We start from the raw sequence: 20,332 nt of genomic DNA on the forward strand, positions 1-20,332 counted from the left end.
TTTATAAACCTCTCTCTAGCTATCTCTTGCTCAAAACAAGAATCGATGTGAATTTGCGAGTGCAGATAGATATATAGTCCAAGGGTGCAGCGCCTCTGGAACCAGTTGCTTTGTTCCTGCCGGAGAGCAGTGATTTTCTCTAAAATGATTATATTTATGACAACTACGATGATTCGCCTGGCGCCGGAAAACATCAGGCACTTGCGTAAAACTCATAACAAGGCAAACGCTGCCCAGTGGGGCTCGCAATCTTATTTAGAAGAGGAACAAGAATAAACAGAACCGATTTCTGTGTGTGTTTGGCAAAGGCCAAAAGCAATTAGGCATAAATGAGTCTTTTCCCTTTTCTTTTTTTTAAGAGCGAGGAAAGCAGGGATGAGTATTGGCTGTTGGAGAGTTCCATTAATAAGTCTAAAAGTGCCGTGCAAGAAAGAGGGGCGAGGTGGGAAATCAGAGGGCTTGAGAAAAGATACAGAGAAACAGGCGAATGCAAAAACCGATTTGGAGAAATGTATTTACTTGTTGCACGATGACATGCTTTTGGTATCTCGTGTCCATGTTGGTGCAATGTGAAGAATGGGTTAAATTGCACAGCGCTTGGGCTCAGGTCTCGAAGACCACATCCCCGTGCCTGGATGCTCAGAGATAAGGATGCCAGGTGCCCGGGGTTACCATAGCAACACCAGCAACATCATGCATCGCTTGCTGTGTCATTCACCCTGCCATGGGCTCAGAAAATGATTAAACCCGTTTCTGCACTTAGGCATATTGCTTTCATTATTGCCCTGATTCATGTCCTGTTTGCTGTCAGGGTCTGACTCTGAATCGGTAGTTTGCCATGTAGCGCCTGGAATTCTGAGGTAGAATTCCTCTGAACATGGAAGCTCTACTTAGGGGTAATCGTCGGTGATGGATGCATGTTTCTTTTTTTTTTTAAAAAAAGTTTTATATTGACTATTTTTACATAACAAATTATTCCAACAATTGTATTTCCCCCATTTTCCCCATCTCCCCCTCATACCCCTCCCCCACGACTTCCCTCAGTTCCTCTTTCTGATTTATTAACACATTCTCTGCATGTTATAAAAATGTAAAAATCTCTAAGTTATCCATCTATTATTATTAACAAATAAATTTGTGTCTGTTTATTCAAAACCTGCCAAGGAGTCCAATTCATTTTGTTGTTTCTTTAAGTACTTTGTAAAAGGTTCCTATTCTTCTTTAAAGTCACAGTTGTACTTATCGCGCAGTTTGTGTATCAATTTTGCCAGTTCCATCAATTTCTCTTGCCACTGTTCTTTTGTCGGGGTTTCTTCATTCTTCCATCTTTGTGCTATTATGACTCTTTCTGCTGTTGTCGACACATAAATATGTTCTTCATTTTCCTTGGCAGGTCTTTCCTTACAATCCCTAACAAAAATGCTTCTGGCTTTTTTACAAATGTTAATTTGAACATTTTCTTCAACTCATTATATATCATTTCCCAGATTTTTTTTTTATTTCTCTACAATCCCACCACATATGATAAAAAGTCCCTTCTTTTTCCTTACATTTCCAACAAATATTTGAGCTGGTTTATGCATGTTTCTAACCCTCTTTTAATACTGCCCAGGTTGTTGACTGCCCTGGTGAAACCGTTTTGACCTGGGCAGTTTCTTAAAATGTGTGTCACAAGAACAGAAAGAGTGATTGCTGCCATTCCAGCAACTGATAAGCATCGCTGCTTCCGACTGTGGCCTAGTAGCCATCGATAGCCCTCCTCTCCCCAAATTTGCCTGGTCCTCTTTCGAAATCATTTTTATTTGATTTTACAAATAGAAGTTTGTAACAGTACCAATTACATATCTGTACAAAGAGATTTCTCTGAATCTTGCGACTCCCCCTCCATCTCTTCCATGGATTCTATTGTGAACATTTTCAACTACATATTATTTCATAATCTATATTTTGTATTCATCCGTATTATCCACAACACCTGTTACATTACAAGGGATATTAAAATCCTGCTGATTTTTTCATCTGCTCTCAGTGGCCTCCCAAGTAAATTATATATTTTTCCCATTTATTTATTTTTACTAACAAAACCTTTTATTTATAAAGAACTACAATTCAGCACCAACGTAGAAAAGTTATTGGAAGTTATGCAAGGGCAAATTAAGTAACTGGCTTCATTCTTCACCCTTCAGACACCAATGGTAGAATTGGGAGCGATACCATTAAACCACTGCATATTTTCTTCTATAGGTTTAAAGATTAAAATAATAAGCAAAACAGACTCAATAGCTATTTCTAGTTAGAAACACTCTGTAGAAGAGTAATGTTGTCTCCTTTTAACATGATTCGACCCGGCTGTTTCCTTGATTTTGTCTTGGAGTGAATCTCCTCAGCATCTTCCAGAACCAAGTTCATATATTCATCAAATCCCTGTTCATACAGCCACACCTGAATTCTGGACCTCTTCTGTAGGTATCTGAAGATGAGGTTGATGGGCTCCACCATCTCTTCTGCACCTTCTGTCCTTGGCCGGCAGCTGGGCTGGGAACGACCCCTGACAGGATGAGCTGACTTAGGCGGGACGGGGCAGCCCTTTTCCTCATTCTTTTAAAAAGTTTTTGTTATAGAATCATAGAGTTGGAAGAGACCACAAGGGCCATCGAGTCCAACCCCCTGCCAAGCAGGAAACACCATCAGAGCACTCCTGACATATGGTTGTCAAGGCTCTGCTTAAAGACCTCCAAAGAAGGAGACTCCACCCCACTCCTTGGCAGCAAATTCCACTGTCGAACGGCTCTTACTGTCAGGAAGTTCTTCCTAATGTTTAGGTGGAATCTTCTTTCTTGTAGTTTGGATCCATTGCTCCGTGTCCGCTTCTCTGGAGCAGCAGAAAACAACCTTTCTCCCTCCTCTATGTGACATCCTTTTATATATTTGAACATGGCTATCATATCACCCCTTAACCTCCTCTTCTCCAGGCTAAACATGCCCAGCTCCCTTAGCCGTTCCTCATAAGGCATCGTTTGTCTTCTTGGTTCCTGAGCTTTCCGGTCAGCTGTGTCGTTTCGGCGTAGTCCATCAGCTTAGTTTGCCCTTCCTCTCTGGTAGGGACTCTTTCGTCTTTCGCCTGGTCATCTTTTGAAGCTGGCCAAGCTTCTGGCCCTCGCTGCCTCATGTGGCAGGGAGTTCCGCAGTCGCACAAACTTCTAACATGTTTGATGTGACTGAGACACACACAGAGAGAGCAGAAAAACCTCAAAACAACCCGTTGGTATGTCTTTTATTGCCCTGCTCTGTCCTCTGTCCATTCCAGTCATGACACAGAGAGAAGCTGTCGGTTTCCGCAGCTATATATAGTCCCAAGTGCGGTTGCCAGAGGGGAATGTAGGCCAAGCATCTCCAGGTTTTTTTTAAATTTTATTTTCACCCTCTCCTCCTTCCCCGGGACTTGGCGTTCTTTGGGAAGGCCGCAGCGAGGGTATAATTTTGGGACGAATATTCTTGCCGCCGTGTTGTTGTTACTCGCAGTGCCCAAAGGCCGGTTGCAAATCCCTCGGCCGTTCAGAGGAATTACAACGAAGGAGGGTCAGCCCCCTAGTTCCTTTCTAGGAATCTGATCGGCCTCCAGCTGCGCAGGGCAGCCTTCGTCAACCAGGTGCCCTCCGGAGGCTTTGAACTACAACTCCCAACCTTCTGGAGCTGCCGGGTTGGCAAAGGCTGTCCCAAGCTATTTTGTAACCCTAGTATCCTTGCAGCTGTTAAATCCCTGTAGGTGAAATTGCATGCGCTGAACATTTAGGGGTGGTTTCAGCAAGCCACTCAAAAGAAGGGAGAAGGAGGGCTGAGGCCAGCCATAGACCTGATTTCTTCTTCCAGATGCTAGAAAGAATTTGATTTCTGCAGATATTTGTTGGTGCTGCATTGCCTATTCATTTGCAAAAATAATTGCATGCCACTGTGTCATTAAAAAAATATACCAAAGTGGCTTACGGCATAAAATATAAGACAATAAATACCACAAGAAAGTTAAAGACAGGCCTCAGTTAATCGTTGCAGATGGATTTACAGGTGAAACCCGGAAAATTAGAATATGGTGGGAAAGTTCATTTATTTCAGTAATTCAACTTAAAAGGTGAAACTAATATATGAGATAGACTCATGACATGCAAAGGGAGATATGTCAAGCCTTTATTTGTTATAATTGCGATGTTTATGATGTACAGCTGATGAAAACCCCAAATTAACAATCTCAGAAAATTAGAATATTAAATGAAATCAGCAAAACAAGGATTGCAAATAGAGCAATATTGGACCTCTGAGAAGTAGAAGCATGCATATGTACTCAGTACTTGGTTTGGGTCCCTTTTGCATCAATTACTGCCTCAATGCGGCGTGGCATGGATGTTATCAGCCTGTGGCACTGCTGAGGTGTTATGGAAGACCAGGATGCTTCAATAGCAGCCTTCAGCTCTTCTGCATTGCTCAGTCTCATGTCTCTCATCTTTCTCTTGGCAATGCCCCATAGATTCTCTATGGGGTTCAGGTCAGGCGAGTTTGCTGGCCAATCAAGCACAGTAATCCCATGGGCACTGAACCAGGTCTGGGTACTTTTGGCAGTGTGGGCAGGTGCCAAAGTCCTGCTGGAAAATGAAGTCAGCATCCCCTTAAGGCTCGTCTGTGGAAGGAAGCATGAAGTGCTCCAAAATCTCCTGGTAGACGGCTGCCTTGACCCTGGACTTAATGAAGCACAGGGGACCAGCACCAGCTGATGACATGGCTCCCCAAATCAACACAGACTGTGGAAACTTCACACTGGACTTCCAGCATCTGGCGTTGTGTTCCTCCCCATTCTTCCTCCCGACTCTGCATCCTTGGTTTCCAAATGAGATGCAAAAGCTGCTCTCATCAGAAAAGAGATTTGGGGAGCCATGTCACTTGTTTTGTATACATTTCTATTTTTGCCTGGAAGATTGCATCACAAAATTCAGAGAAGGGCACATTTTGAGGGTTGGCTGAGTTCCACCCCAAGTGTGTGAATCATGGAGGGCAAATGAGCTTCGCTTGCAAATGTGAACTGAACACATCTCTCCCTGCATCTCTAAGCGCAGCCGTGCGTTTCCATGGCACAACGGAGCATCCTGGGCAGGCCCAGAGAATGCATGGCCCTGAAGGTGGTGATTGGTTTGCTGTACAGTTTAGCAAGGCCTTGGGGTTTCCGAGAATAAAGAGTCTTTCTTTCTTTCTTTCTTTCTTTCTTTCTTTCTTTCTTTCTTTCTTTCTTTCTTTCTTTCTTTCTTTCTTTCTTTCTTTCTTTCTTTCTCTCTCTCTTTCTCTCTCTCTCTCTCTCTCTCTCCCTCCCTCCCTCCCTCCCTCCCTCCCTCTCCTCCTCCTCTTCTTTCTTTCTTTCTTTCTTTCTTTCTTTCTTTCTTTCTTTCTTTCTTTCTTTCTTTCTTTCTTTCTTTCTTTCTTTCTTTCTTTCTTTCCTTCCTTCCTTCCTTCCTTCCTTCCTTCCTTCCTTCCTTCCTTCCTTCCTTCCTTCCTTCCTTCCTTCCTTCCCTCCCTCCCTCCCTCCCTCCCTCCCTCCCTCCTCCTCCATCATCTTCTTCTTTTCTCTCTCTGTCCCCCCCTTGCCCCCTTCTTCCCTCCTCCTCCTCCTCCTCCTTCTTCTCTTTCTCTCTCTCTGCTCACGAAACCAGATGAGGAAGTGGTGAGATTGTGGCGGAAGCTGCCACCTCATTTTTCACAGCAGCTGCAGAGGCGACTCAACCACCACACAGGTGTGACAGGAAGGGAAACTGAGTCAGTCCATGGGCAGGATCTGCTAGGCGGGTGAGTCTTTTAAAGCCCCCATTAGCATTTCCTTGCCATTTTTAGCCTTTTCAACAGAAGAGCCTGCGATTCACACTTGTTCACATTTGGCACTACAGTTTTCAGTTCGAAAAGACGTATCAAGACATTAAATTATGCCATTTGCATCTCTCCTCAAAGGAGCTCGAGATGCCGTCCAAACACTCCTCCACACATCATCCTCACAACAGCCCTGCGAGATAGGCTGGCTCAGACACTGTGGCCAGCCCCAGGTCACTCAGTGACTTTCATGGCTTAATGGGAAGATTTGAACTCTGGTCTCTCAGGCTCTAGTTAGACATTCTAAGCCAGGGGTCAGCAAACTTTTTCAGCAGGGGGCTGGTCCACTGTCTCTCAGACCTTGTGGGGGGCTTGACTATATTTGGGGGGAAGAAATGAACAAATTCGTATACCCCACAAAAAACCCTTATATGCATTTTAAATAAAAGCACACATTCTACTCATATAAAAACACGCTGATTCCCAGACTGTCCATGGGCTGGATTTAGAAGGCGATTGGGCCGGATTCGGCTCCCAGGCCTGAGTTTGCCTACTCCTGTTCTAAGCACTGCACCCCACTATCTCTAGATGCGTTAAAAATGAGTTAGTTGTCTTTGAAATGAGTATTTTAGGATAAAGCACACTTAGAGAGTGGGACACGGGTGGCGCTGTGGGTTAAACCACAGAGCCTAGGACTTGCAGATCAGAAGATTGGTGGTTCGAATCCCCGCGATGGGGTGAGCTCCCATTGCTCGGTCCCTGCTCCTGCCAGGTTAGCTCCCATTGCTCGGTCCCTGCTCCTCCCAGGTTAGCTCCCATTGCTTGGTCCCTGCTCCTGCTAGGTCCTGCCAACCTAGCAGTTCGAAAGCACGTCAAAGTGCAAATAGATAAATAGGTACTGCTCCAGCGGGAAGGTAAACAGTGTTTCTGTGTGCTGCTCTGGTTCACCAGAAGCGGCTTAGTCACGCTGGCCACAAGCTGTACACCAGCTCCCTCGGCCAATAAAGCGAGATGAGCGCCACAACCCCAGAGTCGGCCACGACTGGACCTAATGGTCAGGGGTCCCTTTACCTTTACACTTAGAGGTACATACACTGAGATGAGATACATATTTATCATATGATAAATAAGATGTTTGGTGCATATTTTCATAGAACCATAGAATTGTCGAGTGGTAAGGGACCCCGAGGGTCATCTAGTCCAACCCCCTGCAATGCAGAAATCCAGCATCCTGTTCTCACAGTGGCCAACCAGATGCCCCAGTCGGAAACCCGTGAGCAGAATTCGAACACAGGAGCCCTTTCCCCTCCTGCAACTAGTATTCAGAAACATTGCTGCCTTCGACTGTGGAGGTAGAGCAAAGCCATCATGTCTAGTCACTATCAATAGCTCCGCCCCCCATGAATCTCCTTTTAAAGCCATCCAAGTTGGTAGTCATCACTGCCTCCAGTGGGAGGGAGTTCCATAGTTTAACTCAGGCCTAGGGAACCTTCGGCCCTCCAGATGTTTTGGCCTACAATTCCCATCATCCCTGAGCACTGTTCCCGTTAGCTAGGGATCATGGGAGTGGTAGCCCAAAACATCTGGAGGGCCGAAGGTTCCCTAGGCTTGCTTTAACTCATAGTTTAAATCTTCTTTCCTGAATATTTCAAAAATCAGCTTTATCAAGGGTGGATCTACATGCAGGAAAAACACACATGCTGTAAATAAGTCAGAAATTAAACTGTTATAACAAAAGAAGAAAAAAACCGATATGGAAAAATTGCAGAACTTTTTTTTGCTCTCCAGCGCCATCTGCTGTTGCGTGTTTACAACGCATTTAAAACACCTTTTTGACTAATGTAGCTGAGTCCCGAGGGTCCACAATTGTAGCGTTAAGAGAGAAGGAAGAAAACCTTTCGCTCTCTGTTTTTCCATGCCGTGGAAAACTTTATATATATTGACCTTGCCATCTCTTCCTCGCCTTTCCCTCTAAACTAAAAAGTCCTGAATGCTGTTTCCCTAGGCTCTCTGCAATTCACGTCTCTGAGCGCGAGAGCCCAGAGGATTCTGGGAAATCAGTGTGCGCGCACGAGTGAGACTGTTCGAGTGTGTGTGTGCAAACGACTTCATCCTTCCCTCTCCCTTGCAGTCTCAAGGTCAGCTTGGCTTGGCCTTGAGCTCAGAGCTTAGATAAGTGACCGATAATTGCTTCCTTTTTTGTTTTTCTTTGGCTTGACCCTGCAGCAAAGGGGCCGCCTTCTGCCAGGGACGGATTTAACTCTTGGAGGCGTGAAAAATCCCCAGCGTTGGTGGTGGAGATCTAGGGCTGTTGCAGGACTCGCACTGCCGTAAGGGACAGGAGTGGAACGTCGCCAGCAGGGCTAAATGCCAAGGGTGACATGGAGGGCTGTGTTATGCCAGGAATGGAGTGGCGAGAGCGAATTCAGTGTCGTTTTCTGCGGCACATCTGATTCCAATGGGCAGGGCTCAGTGGCTTTCTCCCTGTCTCTCTCTCTGTGTTTGTGCAATGTGTATTTGTGTGCGCGCATTTTGAAACCTTGGCAAGCCCATCTTACCGAGTGGCTGGCATTTTGAGAGGCAGCGCCGTGCAGTGGTTGGAGTTTCCGACTTGGACCTGGGAGCGACCAGGGTCTGGAACATGGGTAGGCAAACTAAGGCCTGGGGGCCGGATCCGGCCCAATCGCCTTCTAAATCCGGCCCGGGGACAGTCCGGGAATCAGTGTGTTTTTACATGAGTAGAATGTGTCCTTTTATTTAAAATGCATCTCTGGGTTATTTGTGGGGCCTGCCCGGTGATTTTACATGAGTAGAATGTGTGCTTTTATCTAAAATGCATCTCTGGGTTATTTGTGGGGCTTAGGAATTCACTTTTATTTTTATTTTCAAAATATAGTCTGGCCCCCCACAAGGTTTGAGGGACAGTGGACCGGCCCCCTGCTGAAAAAGTTTGCTGACCCCTGGTCTGGAACCTCACTCAGCCATGGGGTTGACCTTGAGCTCAGTCATTGCCTCTCAGCCCCTCCTCCTCCTGCTAAGATTTCCAGCAATTGGTAATCGGAATATTGCTGTCTCCGGCTAGGGAGGCAGAGCCGAGCCGTCATGACTGATAGCCATCAATAACCATTAATTGATCGAATCCCCTTGTAAAACCATCTAACTTGGAGGCTGTCATTGCCTCCAGAGGAAATGAGTTCCGTAGTTTAACTGTGCTGCATGAAGAAGGGCTTTCTTCGCAAGGGATGAACAGTATCATCATCATCATCATCATGATAATCATCAATAAAAAATAATTTTATTTATACCCCGCCCTCCCCAGCCAAGACTGGGCTCAGGGAGGCTAACACCCGATATAAAAACAATTGATTAAAAAGAAGATTAAAATACAACATTAAAATGCAGCCTCATTTCAGCAGAAACTCCAATCAAAAACTTTTGGGGGATGAAAACGTCAAATCTTCACCAAGGCCAACTATCCAGACTGGTCCTACATGGGCCAAAAAAAAGCCAGGGAAGTCTCCAAATAGGAGTTCCATCAAAGAAGGAGAAAGGAAAAAGGAAAAGAGGGGAAGGGGATCAAGTTGATTCCAGGCCAAAGGCCAGGCGGAACAACTCTGTCTTACAGGCCCTGCAGAAAGAAATCAGATCCTGCAGGGCCCTGGTCTCATGAAGCAGAGCGTTCCACCAGGCCGGGGCCAGTGCTGAAAAGGCCCTGCCTCTGGTTGAGGCTAATCTGACTTCCTTAGGGCCCGGGACCTCTAGGGTGTTCCTATTTGTGGACTTTAAGGTCTTCCGCGGGGCACACCGGGAGAGGCGGTCCCAGAACTTCGAGGATCCTGTTGTTGTTGTTGTTGTTTAGTCGTTTAGTCGTGTCCGACTCTTCGTGACCCCATGGACCAGAGCACGCCAGGCACTCCTGTCTTCCACTGCCTCCTGCAGTTTGATCAAACTCATGCTGGTAGCTTCGAGAACACTGTCCCACCATCTCGTCCTCTGTCGTCCCCTTCTCCTTGTGTCCTCCTTCTTTCCCAACATCAGGGTCTTTTCCAGGGAGTCTTCTCTTCTCATGAGGTGGCCAAAGTCTTGGAGCCTCAGCTTCAGGATCTGTCCTTCCAGTGAGCACTCAGGGCTAATTTCCTTCAGAACGGAGAGGTTGGATCTTCTTGCAGCCCATGGGACTCTCAAGAGTCTCCTCCAGCACCATAATTCAAAAGCATCAATTCTTCGGCGATCAGCCTTCTTTATGGTCCAGCTCTCACTTCCATACATCACTACTGGGAAAACCATAGCTTTAACTATACGGAGGGTCCTAGGCCATGATAAAATCACATTGGCTGTTTCTCCGCACTGCAAAAACCTTGCTCCTGGGCCTTCTCCCTCTCCCCCCCCTCTCTTTCCTGTGAAAACTCTTTCGCAGGCCAGCCCGGGCTGCCAGACACTTGGCGTGCCTTGCGAGGCTGACTCAGTCCTTTCTCCTCTCGCGGTTATTTTTTATTTTTAAACACCTGTTTGTCATCTGGTGCCTGGAAGCCGAAGGCCCTGTTTTCAGTCTCGGCTGGGGTGATGCATTCTGCAGTCACCCGGAGGTAGCGCAGGAAGCCGCGAAGGGTTGGGCACCCCTTTCATTAGAGAAGTGAGCGGGTGCACAAGAGAGAGAGACTAGCTTGTTTCTTTCCAACACACTGACCTTGCGCGACCTTCGACAAGTAGCTCCTGTTGATCTTCAGTGAAAAACATAGGAAGGCATCATCTGTCCCCAAATTGCAGCATGCTGGATCTGCATGGCGACCTGCTAGGTGCACGGCAGCCCCTCTGTCCCAAATCAGGGTCTTTTAAAGCAACATGCAATAAACATGCAGGCCACTGAGTTGTCGTATACAGTCATAGCTCATGTCATGTTTGCTTCAGGTTGCGCATTTCAGGTTGCATCCCGCAGCGACTTGGAAGTACTGGAAAGGGTTACTTCCGGGTTTCGTCGCTCGTGCATGCGCAGACATGCTGTGCTGGTCGGGGGGGGGGGGTTACCGTGGGGCGAGGTCCAGGACCTGAGTTGAGGGTCGGCAGACAGTCCTCCTCGGGTGAAGCGGGGTCGACAGCGGGAAGCCGGGCAAGGACAGGAACTCTGGGGGAAACAGGACTGGATGCTGGCCGAAACAGCTCATCAACGATGTTTCTCCCCCAACCTGGGACTGGGCTGACTGGCCTTTATCTTCTCTGAGGCCAGGGGTGGTCCCGGCCCCCAGGAGACCTGCCTCTCCTGGCCTTAAGGCGAGCACTCCTCCTGGGAGAAACCAGTTCCCTTCGCCTCTCTGCCCTGAGCCTCTGCAGTTCAGGAGAGGCTGAAGGGTTACTGGGCCCAGGGGGAGACTCACCTGTAGGCACTGAGTCCTCAACCACCTCTGGAGCCAGAGTGGATTCACCTGGCGCCTGCTCCTGAGGATCCGGCACAGGTGTAGGCGCTTCAGAATCAAGGCCCTGCCCCACTTCAGCCGGCCCTGGAGGCGGGGACTCCTGTGCAGGCTGGGATTCCTCCGGTTCAGCCTCTGAATCGGATTCCCAGGCCATCACACATGCAAAATGATGTCACGTGCATGTGCAGAAGCTGCGAATCGCGACCCGCACGTGTTGCGTTCTTTTCAGTTTGCGAACGGGCCTCTGGAATGGATCCTGTTCGCAACCAGAGGTACCACTGTATTGAGAAAGGGAGAAAAGGGCACTCTGTCTACACGGTGCATAATTTTCTATACTTCTCCCACTTGTTACTTGCCTTCCCTCTAAACCAGGGGTCAGCAAGGTTTATCAGCCATGGGCGAGATCACTCCCACGGAGATCGTCTGTGGGCTGGACTGGCGCACCGCGATGCTGTAAATCCCTTCCGCGCATGCCCAGACGCTAAAAATTGCTCATGCGCAGAAGTGATTTTTGGCGTCTGGACATCTGCACATGCAATTTCCAGTATCTGCACTTACGCAGACGTGATTTCCGGTATCTGTGTGTGCGCAGACATGATTTCTTGCACCGCTCGGCGAGTCCCCGTGTCGTCCTGCACTGGTTTAGCGCAACGTGCAGGAGACTCGCCAAATGCATGGCTCGGTTCAGTGGCGGCTTGTAGGCCGGTAAAACGATTGTCGTGGGCCGCACGTTGCTGACCCCCGCTCTAAACTGAACACCCCCCCCGAGTGCTGTCACTTTGAGAGACTTCTTGAAACTGGTGTTTATACATAGTCTGATTTCTATGCAAATCTGTGGCCTCTCTTTTCTCGCAATGCATAACTGTCTAACTTTGGCAGGTATGAATATTCGCCTCCTTGCCTGGTGGAGCACAAGCTTAAAATGAATCAACAGTTTGTGATGAAGCAGCAAAAAAAGCTAACATTATTCTAGGCTGCATCAACAGAAGTATAGTTCCAGATCAAGGGAAGTAGCTATGGGTTAAACAACAGAGCCTAGGACTTGCCGATCAGAAGGTCTGCGGTTTGAATCCCTGCGAAGGGGTGAGCTCCCGTTGCTCGGTCCCTGCTCCTGCCAACCTAGCAGTTCGGAAGCACGTCAAAGTGCAAGTAGATAAATAGGGACCGCTCTGGTGGGAAGGTAAACAGCATTTCCGTGCGCTCCTCTGGTTTGCCAGAAGCGGCTTAGTCCTGCTGGCCACATGACCCGGAAGCTGTACGCCGGCTCCCTCAGCCAGTAAAGCGAGATGAGCACCACAACCCCAGAGTCGGCCATGACTGGACCTACCGCTCAGGGGTCCCTTTACCCTTTACCTTTTATCCTGCCTTGGTCTGCCCACATGCGGAATACTGTGTTCAGTTCTGGGCACCCCAATTTAAGAAGAATGTTGACAAGCTGGAAGGCGTGCAGAGGAGGGCGACCAAGATGATCAAAGGTCTGGAAACCAGGCCTTATGAGGAACGGTTGAAGGAGCTGGGTATGTTTAACCTGGGAACGAGGAGACTGAGAGGAGATATGATATCTCAAGGGCTGTCACATGGAAGATGGAGCAAGCTTGTTTTCCCCTGCTCTGGAGGGTAGGACTCGAACCCATGGCTTCAGAAAAGGTGATTCTGACTAAGCATTTGGAAAAACTTTCTGACAGTAAGAGCTGTTCAGCAGTGGAACAGGAGGATGGTGGACTCTCCTTCCTTGGGGGTTTTTCAGCAGAGGTTGGATGGTCCTCTGTCATGGATGCAGGGCCATCTTACCCATAGGCGCTGGGGGTGTGGGGCACCCGGGCGCCCGGCTCTCAGGGGCGCCAGGCCGAGAGTCTGGGGCTTGAGAGTTGAGTCTGGGGAAGAGCCCGCCCATCAGTCGGAGCGACGCAGCGGGCTCTTCTGCAGCGGGTGGCCCTGCGCCGCGAGTTTGGGGGCGACTGAGCCAGCGAGATGCTGAGGCGGCCGGCCGGCTCCGCCCTCCTGCACGCCTGGGACTGGGCAACCTGGGTGTGTGTGTACTGGGCGGATCTTTGCACCTGGCACCACATATGCTTAAGACAGCCCTGCATGGATGCTTTAGCTGAGAATCCTTCATTTATTTTTTTAAATTTATTTAATCGTTTTTTTCAATACAGACATCAACCACAACAAACACCTACAACAAAAACCACAATAACACTAATAATACAATATAGGTACTGATATACCTATAACTACACCTTTTTAACAATATCTCCCCACCTCTCTCTCCTCCCCCTACTTCCCACCACTTTCCGCCTTATCGCTTAAGTACTGTATTTTTTGCTCTATAAGACTCACTTTTTCCCTCCTAAAAAGTAAGGGGAAATGTGTGTGTGTTTTATGGAGCGAATGCAGGCTGCACAGCTATCCCAGAAGCCAGAACAGCAAGAGGGATTGCTGCTTTCACTGCGCAGCGATCCCTCTTGCTGTTCTGGCTTCTGAGATTCAGAATATGTTTTCTTGTTTTCCTCCTCCAAAAACTAGGTGCGTCTTGTGGTCTGGTGCACCTTATAGAGCGAAAAATACGGTAATCCTTCCAGATTTCTTCATATTTATCCATTCTTAATTTGCATCGATATGCAATCCTTTTTGTATGTAACTAGTCTCTCCATATTGTCAATCCATGTGCTCAATGGGATCTTTTTGCGGCTCTTCCAATTCATCAAAACAAGTTTTTTTGCTTCTAATATGGCACGGTACATCCATTTTTTTTGACCCCTTGTAATCTCCCACGTTTCTGGTATATAATTTAGAATTAGATTCAAATTCCCTAAATATCTGTTTCTTTTTATTACTCTTGCTATATATATCCTTACCTTGCACCAAAACGACCTTATCACCGGGCAGTTAATCATCATATGTACTAAGTTTGCATTTTTACTTCCACATCTCCAGCAGTTATCTGCATCTGTTATGCTGAGATTCCTTCATTGCACGGGGTTTGACTAGATAACTCTTGGGGTCCCTCCCAATTCTACAGTTCTTTGATTCATTGCACCTGGGTGCCAGTGGACTGATATTTGTTGCTGCAGGAATTATCCCTTTGGGTACAATTAAATTCTGCCTTACCTCCTGTGACATTTTCCCTTTTTTATAGAATATTTATTGAGATTTTACAGACATAGATTTACAAAATACAAAAAAAAATATGAAAAGAAAAAGATAAAAAAAGAAAACATACAAAAATACATAAAAATACAAAATACAAAAAACCAATAAATAAGAAAGAATTAAAAACAAATCAATTTTTTATAACTCATTAGCTTGTTTCCTTGACCTCCTCACACCTCCCCTTTTTGTATTCCCATTTACATAATCAAATCAGCAAATCCTTACCCTCTTTCATTTATCTTAACTCTATATCTTAATATATTATAACTCTATATTTTCATCCATTATCAATTCATCTTTGCATATTCTTATTAACTTTGTTGCTAATGCCACTTATTTTCAATCCAACATCATTTTAACATTCATTAATTTTACAGTGTTTCTGTAGATAGTCTTTAAATTTCTTCCAATCTTCTTCCACCAACTCTTCTCCCAGGTCTCGGATTCTGCCGGTCATTTCTGCCAATTCCATATAGTCCATCACCTTCATCTGCCATTCTTCCAAAGTGGGTAGATCTTGTGTCTTCCAATGCTTTGCAATAGGTATTCTTGCTGCTGCTGTTGCATACATAAAAAAACCCTCTATCCTTCTTTGACACCAATTGGCCGACTATGCCCAGGAGGAAGGCCTCTGGTTTCTTCAGGAAGGTATATTTAAATACCTTTTTCATTTCATTATAGATCATCTCCCAGAAATCTTTGGGCACGTCCACTAAAGGTGAAAGAATGTACCTTCATTTCCCCTTTTGTGTCATTGCTAGGGAAGGTCATCTAGAGATTTGGGGCACACTGTTTGTTCCGGGCAGCTGACACCCAAATCCCTTCCTCCTTTCTTTCTGCGTCAGGTGAGCTGGCATCAGGGGGGCTGCCTGACTGGCAGAGGTTTCCCATCTTTTGCCCAGAATTGTGGAACTTGCTGGAATCTGGCATCAGAAAAGGTGTCCGGTGTGAGCTGATATCTCTCCTTCTCTCTCTCTCTTCTGTAGACTCCATTTCCTGCCCGTGGAGAGATAGCGGTGATCGTGGAAGGCAAAGATCTTCTTTTGGTGCTGGAAAGAAACCAGTAAGTATTACATGCCTGTCGAAGAGCCCACTTAGTAGGAACTCCCAGAGGGTCAAGATCCTGCACCCAGAAATGCCGGAGCTCTGAATACATTGTGCCAATGGGAGAGGAGTTGTGTATCTTGAGGAGTTTGTTCTGCTCCTTGCCGAGGATGAAAGGGGCGAAGGGTAGAGTGCTCCTGTGTTCGAATCCTGCTTGCAGACATCTGGATGGTCACTGTGAGAACAGGATGCTAGACTAGGTGGGCCATTGGCCTGATCCAGCAAAGGCCCTTCTCGCAGTCTTAAAAATGTGCTGTCGAGGGTGTGTTTTTGGGGAATGCAAATATTCTTTAAAAGTTGGTATATTTTTTTTAAAGTGTTCCGGCCCAGAACGTGACACCAGAGCTTCCAGAAATGGCTGGCTCGCCCAACATACCTTGCTGTAACACCCTGTTGCAAAAACACCGGCTCCTTTTGATTTGAGCCACGGCTCTGAGCTCTCAGCAGGAGCGTGCATGTTCCTTGCAGAAAGTTGAGCCCTTGGCTGGAGCAGAGATGAATTCCTGCTGAGTCTGGGCTGGGACATTGGTGGGCTTTGCCAGGCGAGTTATTCTGGCTTCCTGAAAGGATAAGATCAGACCAAGGGCCCACCTGGTTCCGAATCCTGTTCTCAAAGGGAAACCAACAAGCAGGATTCGAGCACAAGACCCCTTTCTCCTCCTGTGGCTTCCAGAAGCTGTTATTCAGAAGCATTCCTGCCTCCTCTCTTCCATGAATCTGTCAAATGCTTTTTCCAGCCCTCCAGTCTGGTGGACATCACTGCATCCTGAGGAGTTCCACAGTTTAACCCCTGACAAATTCACAGGTGGTAGACATGCCCATTTCCCATCAGCAGTGTCTAGGCAACACGATGACCATGTACATACACAACAGACAATCTTTACAGAATTCCTTCAAACCATAACAAGTACTATGATGGACTATGCAGAACTGGATAAACTGACAGGAAAGGTTAGATAATCTACGATATCAAAAGTTTATCGAGGACTGGGGAAAATTGGTGGATTATTGGGAAGGTATAAGTGATCGAGAAATAACGTTAGTGGCATTTAAAGAAGCTCTGTAAAAGTCGAAGAAATATTGCAAAAAAGAAAAACAGGATTGAAAGGTATATTAAAAGGCAATAGTGAATTTAAGAAATGTGTATATTTAAAAATTAAATTCGGATGATTATCAGAGAGGTTGAAGGAAGTTCAATGTGAAAAATTTGTTAAAGCTGAGTGTGAAGCGTTATGTATTTTTATGTGGAAATTAATAAAAAATTATTATAAAAAAAAAAAACCATAACAAGTACAAAGGACATCAGAGCATCTCAAAGGAAGCAGAGGTTGGATGACTTTAAAAGATCAAACAAATTCATGGAGGATGAGTCTCTCGATGGCTCCTAGCCATTGTTGCTCAGCTTTGGCTCCACAATCCGAGGCAGTGATGTTTCTGAATGCCAGGGACTGGAAATCACAGGAGCGGAGAGTTGCTTTGGAGCTAGGACCATGTTTTCTGCTTTCCCATAATGGGCATCTGATTGGCCACAGTCAGAATAGGACCCTGGACTAGATGGGCCATTTGGGCCTGATCCATATCGGTGTTTTCAAAAAGAAGATGTCCTCCTCTTATAACTCTTGGGAGTGTCTTGCCAAGGCAGTTACCAGGACATCAGAGCATCTCTTGGCACCTAAAAGACTACTGTCCTTGAAGCTCTGCCTCCATGGTCAGAAGCAGCAATGCTGAGGGACACGGGTGGCGCTGTGGTCTAAACCACTGAGCCTCTTGGGCTTGCCAATCGGAAGGTCAGCGGTTCGAATCCCCACAACGGGGTGAGCTCCTGTTGCTCTGTCCTAGCTCCTGCCAACCTAATAATAATTAATAATAATAAATTTTATTTATACCTCACCCTCCCCAGCCAAGACCAGGCTCAGGGCGGCTAACACCAGGTATAAAAACAATTGATTGAAATACAACTTAAAAAACAATATTAAAATACAACATTAAAATACAGCCTCATTTCAGTAGAAACTTAAATCAAATCAAACCTAGCAGTTCGAAAGCACGTCAGTGCAAGTAGATAAATAGGTACCACTGCGGCGGGAAGGTAGACGGCGTTTCCGTGCGCTCTGGTTTACGTCATGGTGTCCTTTTGCGCCAGAAGTGGTTTTGCCATGCTGGCCACCTGACCCGGAAAGCTGTCTGTGGACAAACACCAGATCCCTCGGCCTGAAAAATGAGATGAGTGCCGCACCCCATAGTTGCCTTTGACTGGACTTAACCGTCCAGGGGTCCTTGACCTTTTACCTTACCTGCTGGAAACCGCAGGAGCAGAGAGATGCTTTTGTGCTTGCATCCTGCTTGCTGGTTTCCTATAGTGGGCATCTGGTTGGCCGCAGAACAGGACCCTGGACTAGATGGGCCATTTGGTCCTGATCCATATCGGTGTTTTCAAAAAGAAAAAGTCCTCCTCTTAGAACTCTCAGGAGTGTCTTGCCAAAGCAGTTACCAGGACATCAGAGCATTGCTGGGCACCTAAAAGATGTAACAGATAACAGTGGTACCTCGGGTTACATACACTTCAGGTTACATGCACTTCAGGTTACAGACTCCGCTAACCCAGAAATAATACCTCGGGTTAAGAACTTTGCTTCAGGATGAGAACATAAATCGTGCTCCGGCAGCGCGGCAGCAGCAGGAGGTCCCATTAGCTAAAGTGGTGCTTCAGGTTAAGAACAGTTTCAGGTTTAGAACAGACCTCCAGAATGAATTAAGTACTTAACCCGAGGTACCACTGTAATCACTAGGGTGTGAAATGAAAAGAGACATTGCACTGGCCTCCCCCAACCTGCTGCCCTGCAGATCTGGAGGGCGCCGCGTTGGCAAAGCCTTGATTTGCAAGATTAACCGTCTGAACTGGAATCTGCCCGGAACCCCCCTTGCCACCGCCGCCCCGGATCACCTTCCCTTTTGGCCGCCACCTGCAGCCCCGCCGAAATGCACGGTTGTGAAAACATACAAGAACGGAGCTGGTTTTGATTTGGGGGGAAGTTGAGCTCGCAAGGAGAGAGAGAGTTTGACAGGCTCGCTTGAATTTCTGCCGTCGGGGCACGGCCAGGTCCTGCAAACTGGGGGGAATTTGCAGCCAGGGAAAGGGGGGTTCTCTTGGGGGGGGGGAAACAACCAGGACCAGGTGGAACTTGAAGAAGTGGCAGTATGTGTCGTTTGAAAAGAATGTGGTTTTCTCTTCTGAGGAAAGGAAGCAGCAATGAATCAACTTGTTGCTTTTCTGTGGTCAGTCTGCATCTGTGCTTCGGCGAGATCCATGCTAGCGGGAGCTGACAGGAGCTGTATTGCAAATCAAGGGGACCCCCAGGTTAGGGCTAGAGTTTTTTTTAAGAATGCTCCCTTTCAACGCATTTTGGGATGCCGGCTTCTAAGATGAAGAACGGTGGGGCTTGCTATGGAAATCGTAATCACTACGTGATCAAGCTCAGTTGGATAGATCATTTGGTTCAAGCATGAGGGTGATAATGCCAAGGCTGCAGGTTCGAACCCTGTAGGCAGTGCCGGATTGAGGTATAAGCTAAACAAGGGACGCGGGTGGCGCTGTGGGTTAAACCACAGAGCCTAGGGCTTGCCAATCAGAAGGTTGGTGGTTCGAATCCCCACGACGGGGTGAGCTCCCGTTGCTTGGTCCCTGCTCCTGCTCACCTAGCAGTTCGAAAGCACGTCAGAAAACAGAAAACAGAAAACATTCAACACAGAAAACAGCGGCAATTTGTTGTTGACAAAGGACAGCTGGACATAAAAAGGGCCCCATTACCATCGGGAGCTGAGGGCCTCATCAAACCTAAATCCGGCCCTGCTCATAGGCAACAGCTGCATTTTCCTGCATTGCGGAGGGTTGGACTAAATGATCCTTAGGGTTTCTTCCAACCCCACAAATCTATGATTTTAAGATATGCAAACATCAGCAATCTTCGGAAATGTGCATAATTGATCTTCACAGGTGATAGCAAGTCATCTTCCAGGTCTGTTTGAGTAGCCAGAGGTCAGCAAACTTTTTCAGCAGGGGGCCAGTTCACTGTTCCTCAGACCTTGTGGGGGGCCCGACTATTTTTTTTTTTTTGGGGGGGGGGGAAATGAACGAATTCCTGTGCCCCACAAATAACCCAGAGGTGCATTTTAAATAAAAGGACACATTCTACTCATGTAAAAACACACTGATTCCCGGACCGTCCGCGGGCCAAATTTAGAAGGTGATTGGGCCGGATCCGGCCCCCGGACCTTACTTCGCCTACCCATGCAGTAGCCCTTCTATGAAATAGGGATAATTAAGACACAGGGCTCTGGGTGACAAGAGTTAAATAGATGGAAAGGGAGGAACCAAGTTATAAAAGAGTTTTTTTTAAAAAAGCATAGAGAGCCAGAGAGAAGTGACTAATTACATTACAATGAGGTTTTGTTTCCATTCCTTGGCCCTCCCCAGACTTTTCTGCCTCAAGGGATGAAATTACACCCATCCCCAAATCCAAATCCAGTTGTTTGGCTTGGGCCAGCCCTGTCGTAGCTATTCCTATTGGTAGTGATTAATTTCTATGCTGCAAACTCAAATATATAGCTGTACGGTGTACGGAATCCTGATTAAAACCAAAAACAGCGTAACAAATAAAACCCAGCAGAAGACTTTTAACAAAACAGAAATGCAAACTCACAAAAGGGGTCATCTGACAAGGTTGTAAAAACGATAAAATCGTAAGATCTAGGTCTCCCCCCCAAAAAATATACCCCTCCCTTCTATTCAGAAAACAACAGCAGTCTTCTAGGAAATAAGAATG

General features: G+C 46.8%; 1 protein-coding gene and 1 pseudogene across 3 annotated transcripts in view; one reads left to right on the plus strand and one right to left on the minus strand.

Moving 5' to 3' along the window:
* The window catches only part of ADAM33 (ADAM metallopeptidase domain 33), a 94,134-nt gene that overhangs the window by 13,072 nt on the left and 60,730 nt on the right, over nucleotides 1–20,332 (plus strand). For both annotated transcript variants that reach the window (XM_081924875.1, XM_081924874.1), the window contains exon 3: nucleotides 15,392–15,468. In XM_081924875.1, the coding sequence (XP_081781001.1) occupies nucleotides 15,392–15,468 (77 nt within the window). The remainder of the gene's footprint in view (nucleotides 1–15,391; nucleotides 15,469–20,332) is intronic.
* LOC309377236 (small nuclear ribonucleoprotein E pseudogene) lies at nucleotides 2,123–2,597 on the minus strand (annotated as a pseudogene). The gene has a single exon. The product of its transcript is annotated as a small nuclear ribonucleoprotein E pseudogene (transcript).

The sequence above is a fragment of the Podarcis melisellensis genome (assembly GCF_964234715.1).
Source record: "Podarcis melisellensis genome assembly, chromosome: 9".
Taxonomy (NCBI): Eukaryota; Metazoa; Chordata; class Lepidosauria; order Squamata; family Lacertidae; genus Podarcis; species Podarcis melisellensis.